Source organism: Molossus molossus, unplaced genomic scaffold, assembly GCF_014108415.1.
Source record: "Molossus molossus isolate mMolMol1 unplaced genomic scaffold, mMolMol1.p scaffold_m16_p_4, whole genome shotgun sequence".
NCBI lineage: Eukaryota > Metazoa > Chordata > Mammalia > Chiroptera > Molossidae > Molossus > Molossus molossus.
In genome coordinates this window covers 70,033,642-70,057,737 of record NW_023425377.1, presented here as the reverse complement: position 1 = coordinate 70,057,737, position 24,096 = coordinate 70,033,642, and the positions used below count along the sequence as shown (strand labels likewise).

The following is a 24,096-nucleotide window of genomic DNA, read 5'->3' as shown; positions in this document are numbered from 1 at the left end:
AGGACTGTCCCTTCAGCACCAGCATGGGGCCTGTGAGTTAGGGGGCCTGGGGCCTCTCCTGACCTCCTGTGTCATACCAGAGCCTATATGGAATCCAGGCCCCCCGACAGGCCCTGCACAGCCTCCAGGGAAGGGCTGTTATCCCTGTACCATATCAAAACACTGGGCTTTTAACAGCAGCTTCCTGTGAGGCTAGACTCCCTCACCCCTTGCCTCTCACTCAACCCTGCTCCTGAAGGTGGAGCTGCAGCGCCCTGTAATTATGGCAATTGTAATCTCTTTTACTAACAGGTAGATTAATAGTGAGGCAGGTTCACAAAGAGCCCCAGAAAGGAGCTGCCGAGCTGCTGAGTGGGTGGGAAGGGCCTGACACTTCACAGCAAGTGCACACACAACTAACACAGACGCTCACTCGCTCGAGGCCCAAGGGCCCAGGGCCTGGAGTCCATGGCTATGCCCCTAGGTGACCTGAGTACTCACTGGGTGACCAGGGGCAGGCAACTGTACCCTCCCTGGGCTTCCATGTCCTGGTGCGAGCAACAAGAGTTTGAACCTTGTCAGCCTCAAAGTTTCCTCTAACAGCCTCAGGGTGTGATTTGCACCGACATTTACACATGCACCCAACCAACACTGGTACCCACACACACACACACAGACACTCACAGGGTAACACATGCTGAACACCCACAGAGGAATAGACCAAGCTTCGTAAACACACTTGTCCCACCCATGATGGGCTCTCTAGGGGCTGGATTCCTGGCACTGCCGCCACAGGAAGAGGAGGGAAGAAAGGTTTCTGTCATCTCTCCGGACCTGCACAACCCCCTCCACTGCTGCACCCCACAGGTTTGCCAGCCTCAGAAGTTGGGGACAGCTCCCACCTCACAAGGCCTGAGGACAGTTAAGCTCTGGGGAAGATGGAGCATCAAGGAGATAGGATGCAGGACAAGGGGCGCCAGAGACCTGAGACATTACAGCCTTCATGGGCCAAAGAGATATAGAAAGTGAGGTAAGGCCCGTGTTCCAGGTAAAGGAGGGCGCATGCACGCACACGTGGATGTGAGGGTATGCAGCAGGAGCCAGGGGGATGGAGCCGAGAGCACACTCACTCATACAATCATGCCTAGAGAGAAAAAGGGAGAGAGGGAGGGGCTTGCCCTCCCTTAGTCTCCCTTTCAGTCATAGGACATGCACCTCACCAAGCAGGCCTAGGGTCCTGGGGGCAGATAGAAAGGTCTGCAGGCAGCAGCTGATGGCCTCAGGGGTCAGCAGCAACTGCTTCCTCAGGAACTCTCCAGACACATGCTGATGACCACCGCAGGCTTGCACCTCAGTGGTGGTGCTGGGGGCTACTGCCATTAAGACACTGTGACTAGCACCTGCTTACTGCCAGGCATTATCCAGGGCTCCCCTGCCAGCTCCTGTCTGGAGGGAACCAACACTGCCATGCTGGGGGCCCCCTGAGGACCCCTCCCATTCTAGAAGTGCTTATAGAGAAAGGCCTGGGAGGGAGAACTTCAGACTCACATAAAACTGGGGACTTGGTGGTACAAGTGGGTAGGTTGAATCCAAGATTAGCTATTACAGAGGATAATAGCACATGTCCATCAGAGGACATGTGAGCTGATGTAACCAACCTCCACCTATGACATAGATGGAAGAGTGGGCTCCTAAGAAACGCATCCTGGTGTGGTATGTACATGATAGGTACACGATGAGTGCAAATGATGGTAGTATCCTTCTGGGGCTCTGGCATGAACAGGGTACAGCTGGGAATGTGGCATGATAGGTCCTAACATGCTGTCTGCAGGAATCAAATTTCCAGACAGCAATTTAACAATACTTAATGAAGAGTCTCCAGAAGAGATGTTTAATAAAATGCCCTGGCTGGTTTGCCTATGTGGTTAGAGCATCAGACCTCGGACTGAAGGGTCTCAGGTTCAATTTCTGGTCAAGGGCAGTTACCTGGGTTGCAGGTTCAATCCCCAGCCCCAGTCAGGAGGCAACCAATGTGTCTCTCTCACATATATGTTTCTCTCTCTCCCTCCTTCCCTTCCACTCTCTCTAAAAATCGATTAAAAAATGCCCTTGAATGAGGATTACATTTTTAAAAAAAGAGTCTGTACCCTTTGCCTGGTAATTCAACTGCTAGGCAGCCTTGTCTGAAGTTCATAAACAGCTACAACCTAAAGGCCTCCACAGATGAGGGATTTCATCAGCTCTAGCATGCTGAACTCCCATGCAACTGTTTAGAAAGCATGTTTGTAGGTTTTTAAAATAAGCACTGTTACCTTTATAATAAAAGATAACATCATTTCCAAAATGAAAAGGGAATTGAAGTCATTAGAAATTTTGAGAATTAGGGCCTAAGCAGCTAATAGAAAAAGATGCTAGCCCTGGCCAGTTTGGCTCAGCGGTTAGAGCGTCGGCCTGCGGTCCGGAGAGACCCGGGTTCGGTTCCCGCTAAGGGCATGTACTTCGGTTGCAGTTTGTCCCCGGCCCTGGTTGGTCGTGTGGGTGGCAGCCACTCAATGTGTCCCTTCACGTCAATGTTTCTCACTCTCTCTCCCTTCCTCTCTCTCTCTCCCATTCTATCTGTACAAAAAATGGAAAAATATCCTCGGGTGAGGATAAAAAAAAAAAAAGAAAAAGATGCTAAACCACCAAAAATTAGTTTTGAAAATTGTGATGTTAAATTTTAAAAGTAGCACCTCAAAGTGTTTATATCATAAACTCTAATTTTTAAAAAATAAATATGGCCCTGGCTGGTGTTGCTCAGTGGTTAGAGCATTGGCCAGATTACTGAAGGGTCTTGGGTTTGATTCCCAGTCAAGGGCGCATACCTGGGTTGGAGGTTCAATCCCCGACAGCCCTGGTTGGGGTCATGTGAGAGGCAACCAATCGATGTGCCTCTGTCATCAATTATTCTCTCTCTCCTCCTCCTTCCCTTCCATTCTCTCTAAAAATCAACGAAAAAAATATCCTCGGGTGAAGATGAACAAAAATAATAATTAAATAAAATGTGTCCATGAATAGGTATAAAAATACAATGAAAGATTAACAGTGGTTAAGTGGTAGAATTTTGATAAGTTTTATGTATCCCTCAAGACTTTGTGCTTATTTGGTATTTTTATGATTATGTAAATGTGCACAGTCTTATAATCAGAAAAAATACTTTTTAAATTTTTTTATTTCTTACCTGAGGATACTTTTCTATTTATCATCAGGTAGAGAGGGAGGGAGGGTGGGAAGGAGAGAGAGACAGAGAGAAACAGCAATGTGATAGAGCCACATCGACCAGTTGCCTCCCACAGGACCTGACCAGGGCCCAGGGTGAACTGCAACCCAGATACTTGCCCTTGACCGGAATCAAACCCGCGACTCATTGGTCAGAGGGCTGACGCTCAAACTGCTGAGTCAAACCGGCCAGGGCAAAAATACCTGTTTTTAAAAGCAGTGAATGGAGGAGAGACTACATATGATTCCCCAATTGTAGATGAACGTAACAAAGCAATAGCAAACCACAGCCTGCAGGTCCAGCCGCATTCCCGTCAACCAGTCAGATTTCAGCCTCCAGAACTTTCATGCTCAAGTGGACTCCAAGCCAAATGACACAGAGCAGGAAAGAGGTGACACCCTCAAAGTACTGTCATGCTGCAGCACATCACACTCCCACAGGCCACACTCGTGGGACTGGGCACCAGGCTGCCTCGAGACTGAACAAAGGGGACTTTTGAGGGGAAAACAGCTTTCCAAAAAGTCCAGGACAGGCACGTGGGGCCTGAGGAAAGAGTTCAGGAGCAGAACGGAAGTGGCGGGCTGGAGTGCTTTAAGGTGGAGAGAGGAGTGCTGGGAATTCACTCAAAAATGAATGATACCAACTCCATGGTCTGAGACCAGTAAAGGGGCAACAGGAGCAGAATGGCCTTTGGGTTTGTTTAGAGCAGTGGCTGTGTGGTACAAGTGTGTGAGAAATGAACTGTTCGCATTCCTTTAATAATTCATTGGTAAGAACCAAATCCAGCCACCAGAGCTGGGAGTACATGTACCAGCTGGGGTCAGCAGCCATCACTGTGGGAGGCCTAGGCCAGAGGGGTCTGTAGGAGAGAGAGGGCAGGAAGAGCCAGCACACCTCTACCTCTGTATCCTTAGGAAGGACCCGAAGGGGAGGGGGCAGGGGAGCCTCTGAGCAAAAGGCAAACAATCCTGATTGCCCCACTGCTCCCTGCCAACCCATTCTCAGGGTATCTGTTCTACTGGTGGGGAGGACAGCATCTGACATGGGAGGAGCTCCCTCAAAGAGTGACCTCAGGGGACACAGGCTGTGTCTGTAGAGGATGTGGGCTGGGGTTCTGTGTGCTGTGAGGCCACAAGTGGGGACACCCCTTCTGTCTAGCAAAGCCAGCCAAAGAGACAGAGGAAAGGTCTGGATGAGGATAGGGTGGGCTGAGCTGTGGCCTGTGGCCCACTGAGCAATGGCCCCTTTAACAAGGGGCCAGGGAGTAGAGGAGGGGGCCAGGAAGAGGGCTGCTCTTTCCCCATTTTCCTGACACCTCATTCCCATCAAGGAAAAAAAATATTTTTGCAAAACCAAGTTCTTTCCAATCCATTAACCCATAGCTTCTCACTTGAGTACCACATCCCTCTCAGTCTTCCAGAAGCTTCCACCACTCTCCATCTATCAGGATTCTCCCTGTGCAATATCCACTCAGAAAGCACACCAGCCACACTCCCCTGCCTTCAACTCCTTTTTTTCCCCTCAGCTCTGCTTCTGATTATGACATTTCATGCCTTTGCATCCTCTCAAGGATGGGTCCTCCACTGCTTCCCATCTGAAAGTAATGCAATATTCAAAATGGGACCCTGGCTGGTTTGGCTCAGCGGTTAGAGCGTTGGCCTGTTGGCCTGCGGTCCAGAGAGACCCGGGTTCAGCTAAGAGCATGTACCTCCATTGCATTTTGGCTCCATCCCTGGTTGGGTCCTGCGGGTGGCAGCCACTCGATATGTCCCTTTCATGTCGATGTTTCTCTCTCTCTCTCCCCCTCTCCCCCTCTCCACCACCCTCCCCCCCTGCTCTATCTGAACAAAAAATGGAAAAATATCCTTAGGTGAGGATAAAAAAAATATTCAAAATGGGTTTATGGGGTTGTATAAAACTATACGCCGGGTGAGAGACAGATGCAAAGGCAGATAAAACAGTCTCAGTTCCAAGACTCCAGCCTAGTGAGAGAAACCTACAAAAGTAAATACAAAGTGTAGCAGGGGAGCAAAGTTACCCAGCCCCCAGCCAAGCCCTGGGGGCCACCTTTCATTCAAATGGGGTATCACCCAGCTGACTGCTCACTTCTGCTGCAGACTCTCAAAAGGGATCTATCTCAAGAGGATACATATAAAGGCCACCACGAGAATGCCACCCGCTCCTAGGGAGGTTGCACCCAGGAAGCCAACACATGCCTCTGCCCACCGTCTGAAATCAGGGAGTGGGGCTCTGGCTCACCAGGGACATACCCTGCAGCCAGAGCTCTTTGTTGGAGGGGAGCACAATTTAAGAGGCCTTGCCAAGCCAGGCTGGCATCTGAGTAATTATATTAATGAATCTCTGAGTTACAAAATCTAATATTAGACAATGGCTTCAGGATCATCATCCTCAGTTACTGTCCCATGTGGCTGGGAACACTCCTGAGCAGCAGCGCGGCTCGAACAGACTGTGTGAGAGAGAGCGAGAGTGTGTGTGTGTGTGCGCACGTGTGTGTGTGTGTGTGTGTGTGTACGGGTGTGCACACGTGCACGCGTTGTTTAATTTAAAAGAAATGCATGTTTTTGAAACTATGCCCAGAGATCTGTGTGCTAGGCCCACTCTATAAACCACATCATCATAAATAAGTGAGAGAAATCTGGCCAGTCCTTGAGACAGGGGCCTCTCATTTGGCCCTATCTCTCACGTTGGCAATCCCTTGACGAATACTACTTTGTCGTGGAGCAGTGGCCTTTGTGTTCGAAGCCAGCACAACTCCCTACTGAATTCCCCTTGGTACAGCAGCAGGGCCTTGCCTGCAGACCCGTGGGGCTGCTTCCCCATCTATGCTCATTAGCTGTGTCTATCCCAAGTCCAGACTCAAAAGTTGGGCTTGACATACACAAGGGGCAACCTGAGGTGCAGCTGATCCTCCTGCTCTGGCCTGCTATCCAGTGCAGATCAGACCACTGCACCAGCATCTTGGCCATTTTCTGTGGGCCTGTCCCAGGCAACAGAAATAATGACACAGTTGGCCACACCATGCATGTGGTTAGGTCCAGAGGGTGCCAAGCAAACTGCAGCCATATAATAAACTAAACACAGGTAAGTAAGAAAGTGTTTGCTATCTGGCTGGTGTGGCTCAATGGTTGAGCGTCGATTCATGCACCAAGAGGTTGCCGGTTCAATTCCCGGTCAGGACACATGCCCAGGTTGTGGGCCTGATCCCCAGTGGGGGGCATGCCGGAGGCGGCCAATCGATGTTCTGTCTCATCGATGTTTCTCTCTCTCTCTCTCTCACTTCCTCTCTCTGTAAAATCAATAAAGGGAAAAAAAAATTAAAAAGGAAAAAGAAAGAAAGTTTGCTATAGGCCCGCAGTTACATTTCATTATATTCAATGTAATCTCCTGTAAATGACATCAGGTACTTTAGAACCCAGATTTCTGTAAGCTCCACATGCCAGAAAAGGACTCAGCAACTTCATGTGTACCATTTGTGACATCTCTTTGGGTGGCAGAGTCCTACCCTGGTTGCTGGGTCTGGGGAATGGGCTTCCCTGGACTGGTACATTCAGAGGCCCCATGGGCCCAGTGGCCGAAGTGGCCTGCTCACTATGCAGGAAACGCTGGCTTGAAAGGTAGGGAAATGGGTAGGTCTTGTCTCTTGGAAACTATCTGGTAGGCCATAAGGGATTGCTGTTTAATGATTTTTTCATTATTATTTTGTTAAGATAACAGGCAAAAATCCATATCAGTGCCACACTACCTAGCAGGGCATACGCTCAGCACTGTCTTAGGTCTAAAAGGCTTCCAAGCCCTGGCCCATTTGGCTCAGCAGTTAGAACGTTGGCCTGTGGATCAAAGAGTCACGGGTTTGATTCTGATCAAGAGCACGTACCTTAGTTGTGGTTCGATCCCCAGCTCTAGTCGGGGTTGTGTGGGAGGCAACTGGTCGGTGTGTCTCTCTCATATCAATATTTCTCTCTCTCTCTCTCTCTCTCTCTCCCCCTCCCACTCTATCTGAAGATAAATGGAAAAATATCCAGGTCAGGATTTAAAAAAAAAAAAAAAGGTTTCGCAGTTTTGAGAAGGAGGAAAACCCTCTCAGAAGCCTCATGATTCCCTAGAGAAGGTCCCTCAGCCCCGGAACCCTATCTACAACCAATCAAAGCATGGAAAAAAGAGCAGCAAGAAATTCAGAGACAGGCCAGGGCAGTCTCCACTAACAGGGCTGGGGCATGGCCGTCTTGAGGAGACACATGCAGTTCTACTTCCTCTCCCTCCAAGGCACTAGTGATGTTTGGGGTCAGATAATTCCTGTGGAGGGACTGTCCTGTGCATTGGCCTCTACTCACTAGATGCCAACAGCACCCTCCCCCGGTTGCGACAACCAAAAGTGTCTAGGGACAGTGCCAAATGTTCCCTGGGGGCAAATAGCTCCTGTTTGAAAACTGCTGTTCCAGAATCTGCAGGAGACAGAGGGGTTTCCAGACTGAGGAGAGAATTTCAGTGCTGAAACCAGGAAACTCCTGGGCAAAACGGGACAAACTGGTCACCCACCCTCCCTCCTTCCCAACTAACTTCACCTGCAAACAAACCTCATTTCCTCCTCTACCCTCAGGGATCAGGAGTAGTTTTACCACCCTATATGAAACTACCTCTCATACACTGACAAATATTACACCTCACCCCATAACTTCTTCTGCGGCCAAAATATTATTCTTGTCTCCTCCTTCCCCTCGGGTGCCATTTCCCAGTGCCATGACTTCCACGAGGCTCTCTCAGACGCTCGCCAAATTGCTCACATATTTCTTATATTACTAAGGCTGAAATTGACCTAAAACCTCTGGTAGGGGAAGTGGCTCCGCCCTGGGGAGGACATGACCGGAGTGCAGAGCTTTGGTTTGCCCACATTCAACTCCCCTTCGGCAAGTGGTCCCAGAGCCATGAAGAGGTCACCTGGAAGAAGAAAGGGCAGAGAGAGACCATTTGGCTCCCCTGTTCTCCCTGACACAGAGCTGAGTCTCACAGGACCTGCTACACATGGGGAGGGGATCTAAGACCCTTGAGAGAGGAGATGAAAGAAAATGGAATTTCCTGCCCTGGCTCTGGTTGAACACCTAAGAGTAGATGGCCTGTCTCACCCTCCCCCTCTCCGCCCAGGGGACCCCACCCTACTCAGCCCAGGCTCAGCACTTCCCACCCAGCTTTCTATCCATATGCCTCCTCCCTTTAAAGGCCTCTCATCACTTGGTCCCCCAGGGAGCATTCTTGTTACTATGGAAACAATGATGTCATGTCGCCCGGTGAGGCTGCCCCTCCCTCCTACTACCCCCTAACTAGGTACCATGCCTGCCTACGTCATCACTCAGAAATTTATAGCCCAGCACTGGGTATTTATAAGGTGGCTCTGGTGTGACCACAGATCCAATGTAGGGCCAGTGGCTATTTATAGCCAGAGGATATACACTTATTACACCCCCCTCTCCTATAATCTGGGCCACGTGTTATATAACTGCCATTATGCAATAATGCCCATTATATAATAATTATGCACTAATGGGGATATAATCTGTAGGCATAATAAGGACACACTCTCCAAGGGCTGCACTCAGTTGGCTTCCTGCAGGCCGCCTCCAGGGATCTCCTGATCTCTCCTCACACTACACCCAGTCCAGAAGAGTCACCAGGTGTCACCCTAGTCCCACCTGTCATCTGTAGCCTCCCCTAGACTAGCAAACCCAGCTGCAAAGCTCTCTCCAGCTTCCTTCTCCCTGTCTTGTGCCTGCCCCTGGCCTATGGAGAACACTCTTCTCTCTGCCATATCTTTAAGCCCAACACAAAGATTATGATGAGACAAATCCTGGGAGCTGAGGGACACTTTACCCCCATTTTAAGAAAGAAAACAAGCAGCAACCACCCCTGGAAGGAAGCCTGTAGGGTCTAGAAGAGCCTTGTGATGGCAGGCCAGTTGGTGGAGGGTTGGCACTATGGAAATCGCTGGGATACCAGCTTCAGAGACGAGGGGTCAGGGTCAAGCCTGGTGAAGCCAGGCAGGCCACTTCTCAGCAGCCCCTTCTTCCCTCAGCACCTCCCCACTCCCATGCCTTGGTGGCCCAGCTTTTGGTGGAGTCTCAGTAGTGGTTGAGGCTTGAGCCCTGACTTCTACTGCCCGAGTAACACCATTACTCTGCCAGCAGGAATGCCTCAGAGCAGGATCCTGGCCACTCAGACACCAGCACACACTTTGCTAGTCACTTTGCTCCCAGGAAGGAACAACAGAAAAGAGGACAGGAACATTGGCTCTGCCCCTGGGGTGATGGGGACACAGGTGGAATGGACAGAGGAAAAGTTAAGACCACAGTGGCACTGGATGGAGCCAATTCAATTAGTCCAAACAGCATCTGCTCTTAAAATAGATATCTTTATATTTAAGTTGTTGGATATATGAATTGATGAAAAATATTAGAAGAATTTACACACACACACAAATAATTTACACAGATTAGGGAAGTTAAGTTTCTCTCTGGTGCAGGAGGGTGGTTTGGAGAGCCTGCCTGTCTCACATTTCTCTATTGTTTGACTTTTTTACAAAGAGTGTGTTTTACTACAGTAATTTTTTAAAAATACATAATTTTAAAAGAGAACTGCTGAGGCTCAGGTGATACTTTCGGTCTCTGAATCCCATGCAGAAACAAATGCCTGCTACTCTTTGGAGTCTGATGGGCTTGATAAGGTCACAGCCTTGACAAACAGGCCTGAGTCCGCTGAGTAGCAGATTCCCTGTTCCAGTCCCCAGATGAGCCGCCCTGGCACACAAAGACCACAATGCAAGACAGCAGGAGGAATGTTCAGTAGAAGACTCAGAGGAGGCTTATAATTCCTGAGGTGGGAGAGGAGCCCCCAGTGGCTTCAGCTTAGGGTCCTGATGCCCAGAAAGGGAACAGTACAGGACATGCAAAGGAACAGCCGGAGCGCTGAGGTTCTGTTGTCATGTGAAAAAAGGTAAACGAGGTTCTAAACTTGAGGAGAGGCAAGAGATGAACATGGGCAACATTCTGCCTGAATCCCTGTTTCTTCCAGGCCAGAGGTTCTCAGCCAGGGCAATTCTGTCAACAGGGACATTTGAAAATGTCTGGAGATACTTTGGTTATCACACCTGGAGTGGAGGGTTGCAACTGGCATTTCGTGGGTCAAGACCAGAAATGTTGTTAATCATCCTGAAATGCACAAGACAGTCCCCATGACACAGCATGATCTGGCCCCTAAATCAACAGTGCCATGATTGGGAAACCCTGCTCTATGGGAGCTGCTATCAATGGTTAAGAGGTTAAATCCCTGTCTTATTAGCCACAGAGACCGGAAAATCTCTAGCCACAAGCCAGCCTCTCCACAGCCCAGCCCCTTGGCACACTGGGAGAGTTTTTATGCACACAACCCCAAAGTCTGCAAACTTTAAGAAAGGGGTAAGGGTGAGAGTCTATGGGGAGAAGCAGCTGGTTAATTAGGATAATTACATGCATTTTTATTTCAAACCACAATTCCAAGAAGACTCCCAGGAAAAGGGTATGACAGAGCAAGGGTCAGGGATCCCAGGTTCCAGCTAGGCCTGGCCCCACACCTGGACTTCCTGCACACTGCAGCGGTTCTCAACCTGTGGGTGGCGACCCCTTTGGGGGTCGAACAACTCTTTCACAGGGGTTGCCTAAGACATAACAGTAGCAAAATTACAGTTATAAAGTAACAACAAAAATAATTTTATGGTTGGGGGTCACCACAACATGAGGAACCGTATTAAAGGGTCCCAGCATTAGGAAGGTTGTGAACCACTCTACCTGCCCATCCCCATACTCCAGGGATGAGACCAAGAAGCTGAGCTGGCCGCAGCCAGGAGGGCTTTCAGCTGACCTGCTCTGTCTATGGTATTATGCTGCCTCTCAAGTGGGAAGCAGGGCGCTGGTGGTGGGGAGGAAAGCCACCATCAAAGACAGGCCAAGCCCTGGCCAGTTTGGCTCAGCGTTTAGAGCTTCGGCCTGCGGACCAAAGGGTCTCAAGTTCAATTCCTGGCCGCGGTAGGGGTCCTCTGGGAGGCAACCAATCGATGTGTCTCTCTCACATCAATGTTTCTCTCTCTCCCTCTCCCCCCCCCTTCCACTCTATTTAAAAATATCCTCAGAGCGCTGGCCGGTTTGGCTCAGAGGTAAGAGGCGTTGGCCCGCGGACCGAAGAGTCCCGGTTCGGTTCCCGCTGGGGGCACGTACCTCGGTTGAGGCTTGTCCCTGGCCCCGGTTGGGGTTGTGTGGGTGGCAGCCAGTCGATATCTCCCTCTCATGTCGATGTTTCTTTCTCCCCCCCCCCCCCCATCTCAGGATAAATGCAAAAATGTCCTCGGGTGAGGATAAAAAAAAAATCCTCAGATGAGGGTTAACAAAAACAAAAAGGACAGGCCGGGTGTCCTCTCTCTGTCTACCCCAACTGCTCAGCCAGCTGGAGGAGCCCTTGAGCTGAGTCCCAGGCTGGGCTCAGCCACTCCATCACAGCTCCTAGGAAGCAACACAGACCCTGGGGACCCACCGGCTTTCTCCTCTGAGACTCCATCATGGCCAGCAATCCCAGTGAAGTTCAAAAGCGGCAAGGCCCGCCCTGGCCAGTTTGGCTCAGCGGTTGGAGCGTCGGCCTGCAGACCAGAGAGTCTCGGGTTCGGTTCCCGCTAGGGGTATATAAAAAAAAGGCGGCAAGGCCCATGGAGTCCTTCTGCCAGAAATTCATGGTGTGACCCGAGTGCCTAGACATCTGTGTACCTGGGTTCCCTTCTCTGTACAGTGGGGAATAATGAAACCTGCCCTGCCTATATTACTCAACCATTGTGAAGAGGGACCCAGCTCGCAGCAGGCTGAAAAGGCTCAGCCAGCTAACAAAAACGAGCTAATTCTTCCCGTCTTTCAAAGTGTGGTTCAAGCAGGTCATCTTCCGGAAGCCTCCCAGGTGCCCTGGGTCTGGTTCACCAACTTCTCACTGCACACAGAGACCCCTGTGTGTGCCACCTGAGCACACACACACGCAGCGGGGAGCACGGGTTTGAATTAGAATTGGTGTGAGAATCTGGGTGGGTCACACACGGACAGGACTCAGCATGGTGCCTCCATCATACTGGGCCTTTAATGAAAAGTTAGAATTAAAGCAGGAGAAGGAGACCAAGGGTGTGCCCCCTCCTCCTTTGACAGGGAACAAAGAGCTGTTGGGAGCCTGGACAAATGAGTACCCCTTAAGTTATTGGATGTACCCAAATAACAGCAACAACGACCCTGAGGCAGCGACATGCCAGATCATCATTAAAACATCAAAAGTGATATTAGAACACCCCCCACCAATAGACAGACCATGTTGGCTGGTGGGGGGGGACAAGTCACTTGGGAGACAGGCTCACAAAGGACAAATCCAAAATATTAAAGAAAAAAAACCCAGAGGGCCAGAAAATCAGACATTAGATATCCATACGGGCAAAGTAAGGAACCCAGGCACCCAGGGTGGTGAGGCCCAGTCCAGCCAAACCTCCCTCTGCCTGCTGGGACCCTCCGATAATGCCAACAACCCTTCAGCTCAAACATGCTTAAAATGGCGTCAGCGGCCTGTGGGGCCAGGCGCTTGTCGTGCTATTTTCCATGGTGCCCTCGGTGCCAAGAAAAACCTATCATCAGAAATGCCATCAGCTATATTTATCTATCTCTCAGCCCCCCAGCCTCCTCCTCCCGTCTGCCAACCAGGCCCTGCGGAGCCCCCCTCACCCAGTGGGCACACTTCCCTGTTGTTGACGTGCGTGACCACCTGCCCAAGCCTCGCTCTCCAGCGCTCCCTTCCCGAGCCCCTGCAATCAGGCCTCCACACGAGCATGACAATCTTCTTACTGGTATGTCAGGGCACACCCACATGTGCTTGAAGTACACACCTGACAGGCACTAGTGTAGGTATTTCTAGTCCCAAACCACGGGCAGCGTGGCTCTTGGCCTCCTTGCAGCCTTAGTTCCCTGCTTGTCAGGGCCTGGGCAGTAGTGGCCTGTCCTCAAAGTCTTCCACTAGCCATCAGCTGGGTCCTCTGGGAGATACACCCACGCTGAAACTGGTCATCATGGAGGAACAGGAGGCACAGGACGAGAGAGCAGGGCTGGAAGGACAGGATGCCCAACTGCTGGGTCGAGCTCTCACTCCTCCACGTCATTCCCTGACGGAAAGTGGGGAGCCCCAGTCTGTATTTCAAGGCACTACAACTTTCAGAGGCATGTCCATGCTAGAAGGATGTCCCCCCTCTTCCATCTGACCAAGAGAGAAACGACAAATTCCGGACTGATAAAGAGAAAACAGCTCAAACAAGGTTCAGGACTACTCCAATCCTATAGCTGTGACCAGGCCTCTGCTAGGGGAATGTCCTTTGGTGCCAGGCAATTCAAACCTCTCCCTACCCAAGCAGCAGAACTCCAACCTGACCCTCCCCGCCCTCCGGCCCAGCACACAACGTATGAAGGTGAATCAATGACTATATCCTAACCACCCTGACTTGCACCTCCTCCTTGCGCTTGCCAGGGTAACCCCCACTTCCCACTCCAGCCCTCTCCCCAGAAGGCCACCGCTTGCCTCCAAGCCCCCAACTCAGAAAGGAGTTCTAGGCAACCGACCCCTCTGAGAATGAAGCAACCCAAATAAAAATTTTAAAACCCAGAAGCTCTTTCTCTCCTGCCCCCTCCCCCTCCATTGGCAAATGAAAACAAACAAGAAATCAAAGAGGCCTTTTGTGTGAGCACCGCACTGACACTGCTGGGGCCTTTGAAAGGACTTTTGAATCGGACACTGAAGGATAAAATAACTGAAGCGTGGCAGCTCCTGAGACAGGGGGGTGGTGGGACTGATGGGGCAAAGAGAAAAAGGGGTGGGAGGGAGCCACCTTCTTCCCTGGGCAGAATGGGGGATGTTCGGCTGTGCCCTCTCTCCCCAGCTGCTGTGGGACACCAGAACAGAGGGAGACCGCAGCACAACCCTCTGCCCTTCTGGCTCACCCTTCCTCAGCACCCCAGGTCTTTGCAACACTAGAAGGTTGCCCAGATGGGCCCTGCCTCCCTCTTCACAGCCCACTGGGAGCTGCCCCTGATGAAACTCTGCCGGGTCTTCCCTCCCCTCCAGCATGGATCAATGTACCATCGTGCCTGCAAGATGGCGCCTCATAGAAGTCATCACAAGGCCTTCACCCAAACCCTGCCAGCCACATGCAAGAGTCTCTCATTCTTAGAAGGGCTCTGCTCATAGTAGGTTCATCAGGTGCATATTTTATGAATAAAGGAAATTCGACCATCCTTTGGCAGTGCCAAAAAGTAAATCAAATGCTCAGGAAGTCCTTCTGCACATCTGAACCACAGCCCCCCTGCTGCAGAGTGGCCCCTTTTTCTCTGGGTGGATAGTGGAGCACAGCTGGTAACCATGCTTGGGCTCACAGGTCCCCTCCGGCTTATTCATAGCCAACACTTCGCTGGCTCAAGCTCAGACAAGGGTGGTTCTTTTCTTCCTCATGCTACGGCTTCCAAGTCAGCCAGCAGAATGAGCACTCCACCAAGACCTCCTGCACAGTGCAGCCAGGTTGGGTGGCAGACAGGCAATGGGTAAAGGGAAAGCAGATGGTCAAGAAAGTTCCACAACAAGACCAAGGTCAAGAACAGGGCCTGGGCATTTCTGATCTCCTCTTTGGGGTCAGACCCCCCTGAGGTCATCCTGAGCCCCATCACCCTTCCACACTACTCAGGGCCAGGCATCCTATGTCACATTAACAGAACAAAGGCAGCTTAGGCCAGCTTCACAGGTGTGTGACCCAGGCAGCTGCACAGGCCCATGCCTGGTGTAATGCTCTAACCATTGTCATATAGCAATTTTGAAGTAGGAGCCCCACATTTTCATTTTACACTGGGTCCCTCAAATTACGGAGATGGAAGGCCCTGCACACCTTATAGCAGCTTCCATGAGATCTGATCACGCTTGCAGTTGCTGTGTTCAATACAGAACGCTCCAGTTTAAGAAGACATCCAGGTGACCAAAGAGGCAAGGGAGGCATGAGAAAATGGCAAGTTTAGTCTGGAGAAGGAACAGCTTCCTGGGGAGAGAGGTAAAAAGGAAACATGAGAGCTGCCTTAAGCATTTGAAAGGCTGCCATGTTACATCTGGGTTGTCCCTTGAGACAAAGAATAAATAAGTCCTACAGGTAAAGGTAAGAGGAAGACAGCCTTGAGCTGGTGATACCATAACAGTCATTGCAGCGGTAATGTACTCCTTGCCTGCTATGTTGCCTCCTCAGAGTCAGACGAACTGAAGAATTTTACAACCAAAGCTGAACAATAGTGACATCACTTTCCAGGATGTTCTAAGGGGTTAAAAGATACTCCATAAATCTTGCTCACTTTATGAATCTGATTCCGGGGCCCTGCAGTCTTTGCTGGCCCTGGCACCAGATGGCGCTGCCTCAAAAATGCAGACCAGTGGCATTTCAGAGCCTTGAAAAAAGAGGGTGAGGTGGCACAGTAGCCATCGCAGGGATTAGTACGCCCCCGCCCCCAGAGGGCAGGTGGTACTCCTGTGGCCCTTCCCTGTGAATCTACACTAGTGCCACCAGACGGTCTGGGTGTCCAGCAAAGGCTTGGGGGAGAATCTCTGGCCAGCCATATATCTTGGCACAGCTGATGTGGCCAAGTGATGGTCTCCACTACCAAGGAAGGAAGAAGTCCAGGAGCCCTCCCTCAGTCCCCCAAACCCGTGCCTTCCTGCAAAGTCCCAAGCCCCAAAGCAGAGCGCAAAAACCAGGGAGATATTATTACACCTGAGAAGGACAACCCTGCACTTGCAAAAGATCACTTAGACAAATCCTCAGGTGCTAATCCATTTCTTTCCATAGGTAAGGCCTGGAGGTGAGAGAGACAGAATCTCCGTTCATAGCAGTGCACTGACTGACTCGGGCAATCAGAGCCTGCAGAGTCCAGGAAACCCTACATACAGACAAAGGGCCTCGCTCCTTTCACAACAACCCAAAAACTGCTAGAAAAGAAACCAAGAGAAAGGAGAAAGAGGAGGAGGAGGATCACCTAGAGATTATGAGTCTTGAAAGATGGATCAACCCATTGCAATTCATAGACTTGATTTGGATCCTGATCCAGATGAACAAACAAAATTAGGGAGATAATTAGGGAAAAGTGAACACTGACTATCTGACCACACTAAAGAAATTACTGATTATTTTTAGGTGTGATAGTGGTATAGTGGTTATGTTTTTCAAGATTTCATATCTTTAGAGACGCATACAGAAATATTTACAGAAAAGCTACAACGCCTGGATTTTCTTCTAAACAACCCAGCGCGGGTGGGTTGTGGGGGGTATGGATAAATAGAGACTGGCCATAAGTCGATGACTGTTGGCACTGGTGGTGTGGGTTCCTTCTATGTGTGAATTTCTCTGTAATGAAAAAGCTGAGATGAAGAAAGGAGCCACCACCCGAATACCTGGACTTCGCGGGCATCCACTGCGGGCCTGTTGGAAGGATCTGATGGGGAAAAGCTGACATTTCCATTCAGTAAAGCATTTTATTACTTTCAGATTGTTTTTCTTTCCTAGGTTAAGGCCTTGGTTAGGAAAGGTCTGAAGATGCCGATTTACTTTCAGAGCCCTGAAGAAGCTTTGGAGATAGGCTACCAGTACTTGCAGACCAACTCAGCCGCCTTTCCAACCACGGGCAGAGGACCCCTGGCCCCACACTCATCTCCACCTCTGGCCACCTATCCTGGGACACCCCCTTTGGATGGAAGGATGTCACCAGAAATGCACCACCTCCTCCTCCCACGGCAGTGCTCTCTGACCCTGCTCTGCCTCAACCTCCCTTCCTAAATGGGGTAGACAAACGGCAAGATTCTTTCCCAAAAGGAGGGCTGCCTTCATGGAGGCCACAACACACTCACAGCCTTTTGGACCCCGTATTCTGGGAGCAGAGCTCCTGACATCACACTTGCATCCTTTATTTTCTCTCAACCATGCCATCTCTTGAAGCTTCGTGCGAGGCAGAACAAGGGCTCAAGAAAGCCACAGTGACAATGGTACTTAGAGGCGAAGCCACCCCCCCACGCTTTCCACCATGTCAAGTTGGCTTGTCATCAAACCCGGCACCATCAGCTCAGCCCAGATCAGGTTCTTCAGCCCAGTTTTAAGGAAAGAAAACACTTCTTTTACAGTCCAAAGTAACCCTTGCCCGAGCCCTTGCCACCCCGCCCATTCCCCCAGTTTGCACTGGGAGGAAGGAGCATACCTGCCATGTGAGCATAAAGGAGGCCGTGCTGTCACACCGATGCCATTGCAGGCTCAGCCAGAAGACATTTTCTAGCAAACTGAGGTGACTTGTAGAAGTCGTGCCTGCCTCACACCGCCCCAAGGCCCAATGGTGGCCCATGCTGCACCAACTCACCCCCATCTTTCAGTAAGGCACACTTGAATTAAAGCAATTTCAGCAAGAAAAACCTTCGGTGAAATTCTCTGGAGTTCAGGGACCTGAATTATAGACAAATTATTTAAAAAATGTTCTTCGTTCTTCACTCAGCTTTTGTCAAGGAACTCAGCCAGGACAGAGGTGGTCATGGCTGCATGTGATGGGGCAGCATGAATTCACTCCTATTCCTGGGCAAATTAACTCATACAGCTGGGGGCAGGTGGTAGCACCTCTCTTCTCCTGACATCTGCCTGGTCAGTTCAGGAGAAAGGAGGTTGGCTAGGAAACAGTCTCTTTCCTCACACAGATTTCATCCTACCTCAGCGCCCCATCCATGGTGACAAGAGTCAAGAAGTTGGTCTACAATAAGAGGCCAGGAAAACAGCTCGGCTCCAGGGATGTGGGGGGCGGGGGGGGGCAGCTCCGGAGGAAGATGAATATTGATTTCGCCTTAGAGGTCCTAGTTCTAAAATCAAAAGATAGATAATCCCCTCATGGAGGAGTTACCTGACAGAAACAAGCTTGAGGCTCCAAGCCTTCCTCAAGCCACCTTCAACACCACTAGGCATACGCCTGCCCCATTCTGACTTGCTGTGTAGACAGAGAATGAGGAGGTAACTTTTAAAATTTTTCTTTAGTCTCCTCTTCAGAAAGAAAAAGGACGAACAAGGAGGAAGACTGGCAGTCGATCATTCTTCATGAGGATTCATGTAGTCACATAGAGACAGGCATAGAAAGATCCACAGGGGTGGGGGTGGGGGGTTCCGCTGTCTCCGACCAACTACCAAAGCCATCTCTCAGAACAAGAGAAAATGAGTAAGAAGAAAGGCCTCAGATACCACCTTTTCCTCCCCACAGTTCTCCAATATATAAACTCTCAGTCGAGGTTACATTCTTGACACCGCTGAAAGCTCCCCAAAATTTCATTTCTGGATTAAATCATACAGTCCTCCCAACTTCCCAAACAGGCAAGGAGGGTGACCACAGCAGAAAAGTAAGTTGCTTTTTTTGTGTGTGAATGAAGGCACACACACACATACTTGCTTGCGAGGAAAGAACATTCACTAGTTAAAGTTAAGCCACATTCTCTTACATTCGCATAAAGAGAGAAAGAAGGAAAACAAGGGGAAAAAATACTGGAATGGTGGAAAGGAAAACACACACACACAGAAAGGTTTGGTAGCCCTCTCATTACAAGTTGGTTGGGCATAATGTAAACACACTTCTGCCTTGCTTAATCACAGAGTGCCGCCCATTTAGGTTTCAAAGGCGGCAGTAAATTGGGCGTAGCTGAGTGGAGGCTAAAAATTAACCAGCCATCTCTGTTTCAATTTGTAAGAAAACAAAAGCGGAAAGAAATTATAAAAAGGGAAAGGGTAGCGGGGAGGGAGGAACAGAGGAGGAAAACTGAACCACCCAGACCCAAAATACAGAGTAAAATTGGAAAGGCAAAGAGAACTGAAACTACTTGGAACACAAAAAGAAATGGAAAATTTACAGTTTTTTTGTTTTGTTTTGTTTTTTTACTGTTTGCTTCTTTGAAACATCTTCCATTCTCCCTAACATGCCTGTGCCCCAGAGCCTTTCTGCCCTCCAGCAGAGGTACGGAGTCTGTGGGCATCCATCCTGGGGTCTGGCCACTTCAGCCAAAAGGAAGAGCATAAAAAAATCTCATGCTCCTTTTCACTCTCTATGAAATCAAATGACTTTCTTACTCTCCGACAGCCAAACCCGAGCCAAAAGAACTACTGCCTGGGCATCTGGGCCCCAGAATCTGCTTGCCTCTGCCTTCTCTCCACTTCTGTATTCATTCTGTCTCATATCCGGGGGTTTTACACGCTCCTTTCTCCACCAAACTGCTGCCCACCCGGCCTGTGCCAAGTCCGGTTTTCCCCCAGAACTTGAGGGGAAGTGGCAGGAAAGCTAGCACCTGCCTCCCAATACTTCTTCTGACTCATTTAAAATCAGAGCAATGTGTGGATTTTTTTTTTTTTTTTTGGTGGTGATGGTGTTGTTCATCACAAACTCTCACCATTGTGGGTAATTCTAGGACATCATGGTCCCCGTCCTAAGACCTGCAATGTCTTTTGGGTAAGATGAGTCCTCCAAAGATGGAGATGCACGAAAATCGAAAATCGGGAACATGGCAAGGGAGCCAAGGAGGAAAAATAGAGAGGGTGGAGGGAAACAGAAGAAGGAAAGTGAACGTCAAACATGCTGCAGGCCTCCGCAGGACGGGTGTCCTGGGTAGGTCCAGTGGGTGTATCATTTGGACAGAAGAGGAACAATAAACAGGACAAATGCCAGCAAGTAAAATAAAATGGGGGGGGGGGTTGGGGGTGCTGAGAGTGACCTACCCGGAGTGTGGACAAAGTAAGCCAGATAAAGATCCAGTTCTTTGATTGTGACTCCAATGTGATGTGGCTGGACGCACAGGCCGGGGTTCGAGCACTGGGGCGACTTGTAGAGCCGCTCCCCATCAGTACTTTCCAGGGGGATCCCCTTAAACAAAATCACCATGACCAGGTCCAGCCGCCACACCTTGTCGGCCTGGCGCAGGCAGTCAATCCGCCGTATCTTGCCCTTCTGGTCCGGGTTGGAGAGCACGCAGCAGGGGGGCTTCTTGCCTGTGATGGTCAGCACAAAGTCCTCTCGGAACTCGGGCCGGATGTCTTTGCGCAGCTTGGCTAGCAGCCGGGATGCCCACTTCTGCTTGATCTCGGGCTTCTCGCCCAGCAGCTCGTCCTTCACCGCTCGCTCCTCGTCCTTCGACATCCGTTTCTCGTGCTTCTTGAAGTACTTGCGCTTCCGCGCCTGCAGGTTGAACCAGGTGTAGGAGAAGGCGCGGACGTGAGGCAGCAGCGCCTCGATGAACGGGTGGAACTCATCCTGCAGGCGGCAAGCCGGGAGCATGCGGGGCGAGGGAGGACGGGAGGAGGGGAAGACGGGGTGAGGGGCAAAGAGAAAAGAGAAGAGCGTTAGAAGGGGACACAGAAGAAATCCCCTTCTCCTCCTCCTCCCACCCACGACAATTTCCTCTTGCGATTGTTCTACGAAAGTGTGGTCTGGAGGCACCACCAGCCTAGCCAGCCGCTTGCTCCCATCTCAGCCTCCACAGCCAGACAGAGGCACCCGGAGTCTGAGCACACACCTATTCTCTCTCTCTCCCCCTCACTCACACACACGCGCGCACAGACAACGTTGCGGTCCACACACACACGCTGCTGGTATCCCCGCCAGGCTCTGTCGCGCCCATGACATCTCCATGTTCTATCGCAGCCTCCAACTCGTGTCAGCTCGTCCCGACGCGGTGTCCGGTCTACACGGACGCCCGTGGACGCACACTCGGGGCGTGTGGGTGCCGCCTCAAGCCCCAACACCAGTCAGTTTTGGGCCAACCCCAAGAAGAGAGAACATGACATCCACCAGCGAGCGAGTGAGGAAACGGATTTGGCTTCCCCCTCCCCAGCTTGTTTTCATTCTCTTTTCTCCTGCTCCAATTGGAACATTAACCCCAACATTTTTGAAAATCAGATATAAATCCTAAATATGTGATTCCAGCTTTGTTATCGACACCGATACTAATGTTAATCACAGTAATAAGGAACAAAACACTTCTTGTTAGCACAAATAAGGTGGTTGTCTCGGCCACATTAGGGTTAAAAGCTACGTGGGGCGTCCTGCACCCCGTCCCTTACTGACCCCTTCACCCTCTTTCCCACTGAGTCAGGTGACACAGGGCCGGGCTCTCGCTTTTTGTTTTTTTTCTTTTTTTTTTGCTTGTTTGCTTGTTTGAAGTTTAAATAATAATTGATTTCTGTTTACAAAAATAAAACTGTAAAAAATTAAATAATTACCATTGATCTGAAGCACCCGGCAAAGCCCAACGCCCGATTCTGAGCTTCTGGACTCAACAGAGTTGTGAGTTGGGGGCGGGTGGGGGAGGGGGAGGAGGAGGAGCAGGGGAGGAAGGTAAATGTTTTAAAGGGGGTTATTATTGGTGTTCTGGGGAATAGGGGCCGGGCTTGGGTGGATTCTCAAACCCTTCCCCCTCCCCCCCACGCTCCATTGCACAGAAGGGGGAAATTAATATTTTTTTTTTTGAAAAGGAGCAAAAAGAAAGAAAGGTCAGGGATAGCAAGCAGAGAGAGGGAGCAAGCCGGTTGCCACACACAGCAGGTAAACAAAAGCCAACAAAAAAAATTTTTTTTTCAATTTCACCCCTTGTGCATCCCCTTCCAGTTTTAAAAAGAAAGAAAAGAAAAATATGCAAAATTTAAAAATCAAAACCTACCTCCCAAGAGCCCCCCCTCCCAGCCCATAACACACCCTACCCCACCCCCGTGCAAAACAAAACAAAACCAAAAACCAGGAGAGGGAAAAGCAGCAGCTGAAGAAAAAGGCTTTCGGCTTTGGCAGCCGCACAGGGTGTAAACTTGGAGCTGCCTTCCTCTGCCTCTGAGCCTGATCGCAGGCAAAGGGGGAGGCTCGCAGATTCCCGGGGAAGGGGACGAGTTGGGACCGGCTGCAGACCGTCGCTGGCAGACGCCAGCAAAAGAGAGGGAGTGAGGGAGGGAAGAAGAGAGAGAGGGAGAGCAAGGGAGGATGGAGATGGGATGGGGCTGTGTGTGTGTGTGTGTGTGTGTGTGTGTGTGTCGGTTGGGTTTGGGATTTTTTTTTTTTCTTTTCTCTTTCTCTCTCTCTAACTCCCTCTCTCTCTCCCCTTTCATGCTCAATCCCCATCCATTTGCTCTTGCCAAAGCCAGTAAAAGGGGGGGGGGAGAAGAGAGAGAGAGAGAGAGAGAGAGAGAGAGAGAGAGAGAGAAGGATCCACCTATTTGGCAATGAGACATCCTCGAGCAGCCAATGGCTGTGTCCAAGGGGAGGAGGGAACTGAGCAAGCTGGGAGGGTGGGGAGAGCCCCCGGCAGTTGGAGACCAAAAACAATTTGCCCAATCGACAAGTTCACGTCTAATGAACAAGCAAAGTCCAGCAGTTATGAATTTTTCATTCCAGGCTCCCACTCGGGTCCATTTGGCAGCAGCCACCCAGCAAATTTGGAGGGGGTGGGGTATGGTGGGGGCTAGGATCAAGGAAGACTAGGAATTTTTTTCTTTTTTTTTTTAAGCCAGAAAAATAAATAAATAAAGGCTTGACTCTGGGCAGGCTGGCGGGCGGGCAGGAGCCCCAGAAGGCCTTGGGGAAAGCAGCTGCGCCTTCTCTCTGTGTTTGGTTTCAGTCTCTTTCTCTCAGCCCCACATACTCTCTTTTTCTGGTTCTATTTCTTTTTTTATTTATGGAGAGCACAGGGGCGAGTGGAAGTTTTCCTCCCTGGCCATACACACGAGCGGCGCTATGAATAGAAAGAGAAGAAGAAAGAGAGCTCAGAAAGTGTGGATGCCAGCAGCACTTCCAGGGCAGGGTCCTGGCGCCCAGGATGCAGCCACCCAGGGCCACCCTTTCGTCCTGGGGCTGCTGCTCTCAGGAGCAGTCCCAGACCAGGCAGCCCCCTGCAGCCCCCCTCCCCAGCCCCCAGCAAGCTCACTGCCTCCCTGGGCCCACACCCAGCCACACAAGCTTCAGTAATGGTGACTAGGGATGCCAACGCAATGCAGCTCGGCTGGAGAAACTGCAACAGTTTATGAAAATAGCCTCCTGTCACAGCACTCTGATGACAAGCACTCCGTGCAGCCACAAACACAACAGCCAACCCCTGAGAAGTGACAAAGACAGGAGGATGGACACTACTTCCCAACAGTCACTGATTTCCTACTGACACTTCCCCCCACTACCCAGATGCATAATTCTTTGCTTTTCCAGCTCTGTCCCCTCCTCTTGACCCATGCTTAGTGTTTCTTGGTTGGAGGAGGGGAACAGTCACCTGTCCTCCGATTCAGTTCACGCTAAAGGGCCCGAATCATAGGAAGCAAGGTGAAAGAGCATAAAATAAGAAACCTACACGACAGGAAGAAAGATAAGAGAGGAAACAACAGAACAAAAAGGGAAAGGGCTCCATCAGGAAAAGTGAGACAACCTTAGGGAAACTGAGTCACAGAGAACAGGAGCTCTCATTCCTGGGCTTTCCTTCCATGCAGGAAGGAAAGTCAGAACTGGGGAGGGAAATGGGGAGGGAATTGAAGGCCCAGTGTTCCACAAGGCTCTCTCTGGGAGGCGCTATTGAGCAGCCATGCCTTAGGCCTTCCAAAAGCCCTAAGGAGGAAATAGTTATTTAAAAAAGGCAGAGCAGACAAGGAGAACACAGAGGGAGAGACTGACCCTGCTCTAAACCATTCTTACAGCTGCCTTCTCCCAAGGTGAGGCTCAGCGCTCAGCTGGCAACGGAAAATAAGGTCTCTGCTC

General features: G+C 50.4%; 1 protein-coding gene across 7 annotated transcripts in view; it reads right to left on the bottom strand.

Annotated features, from left to right (window-relative positions):
• NFIX (nuclear factor I X) overlaps nt 1-24,096 on the bottom strand; it is a 96,043-nt gene that overhangs the window by 47,799 nt on the left and 24,148 nt on the right. For 3 of the 7 annotated variants that reach the window (XM_036239719.1, XM_036239715.1, XM_036239720.1), the window contains exon 2: nt 20,094-20,625. In XM_036239719.1, coding sequence (XP_036095612.1) covers nt 20,094-20,511 — 418 coding nt within the window. In that variant the 5' untranslated portion in view covers nt 20,512-20,625. Of the gene's footprint in view, nt 1-15,219; nt 15,366-20,093; nt 20,650-21,593; nt 21,651-24,096 lie in introns of those variants that run through there. The other 4 variants (XM_036239722.1, XM_036239717.1, XM_036239718.1 and 1 more) reach the window with 3 other exon arrangements.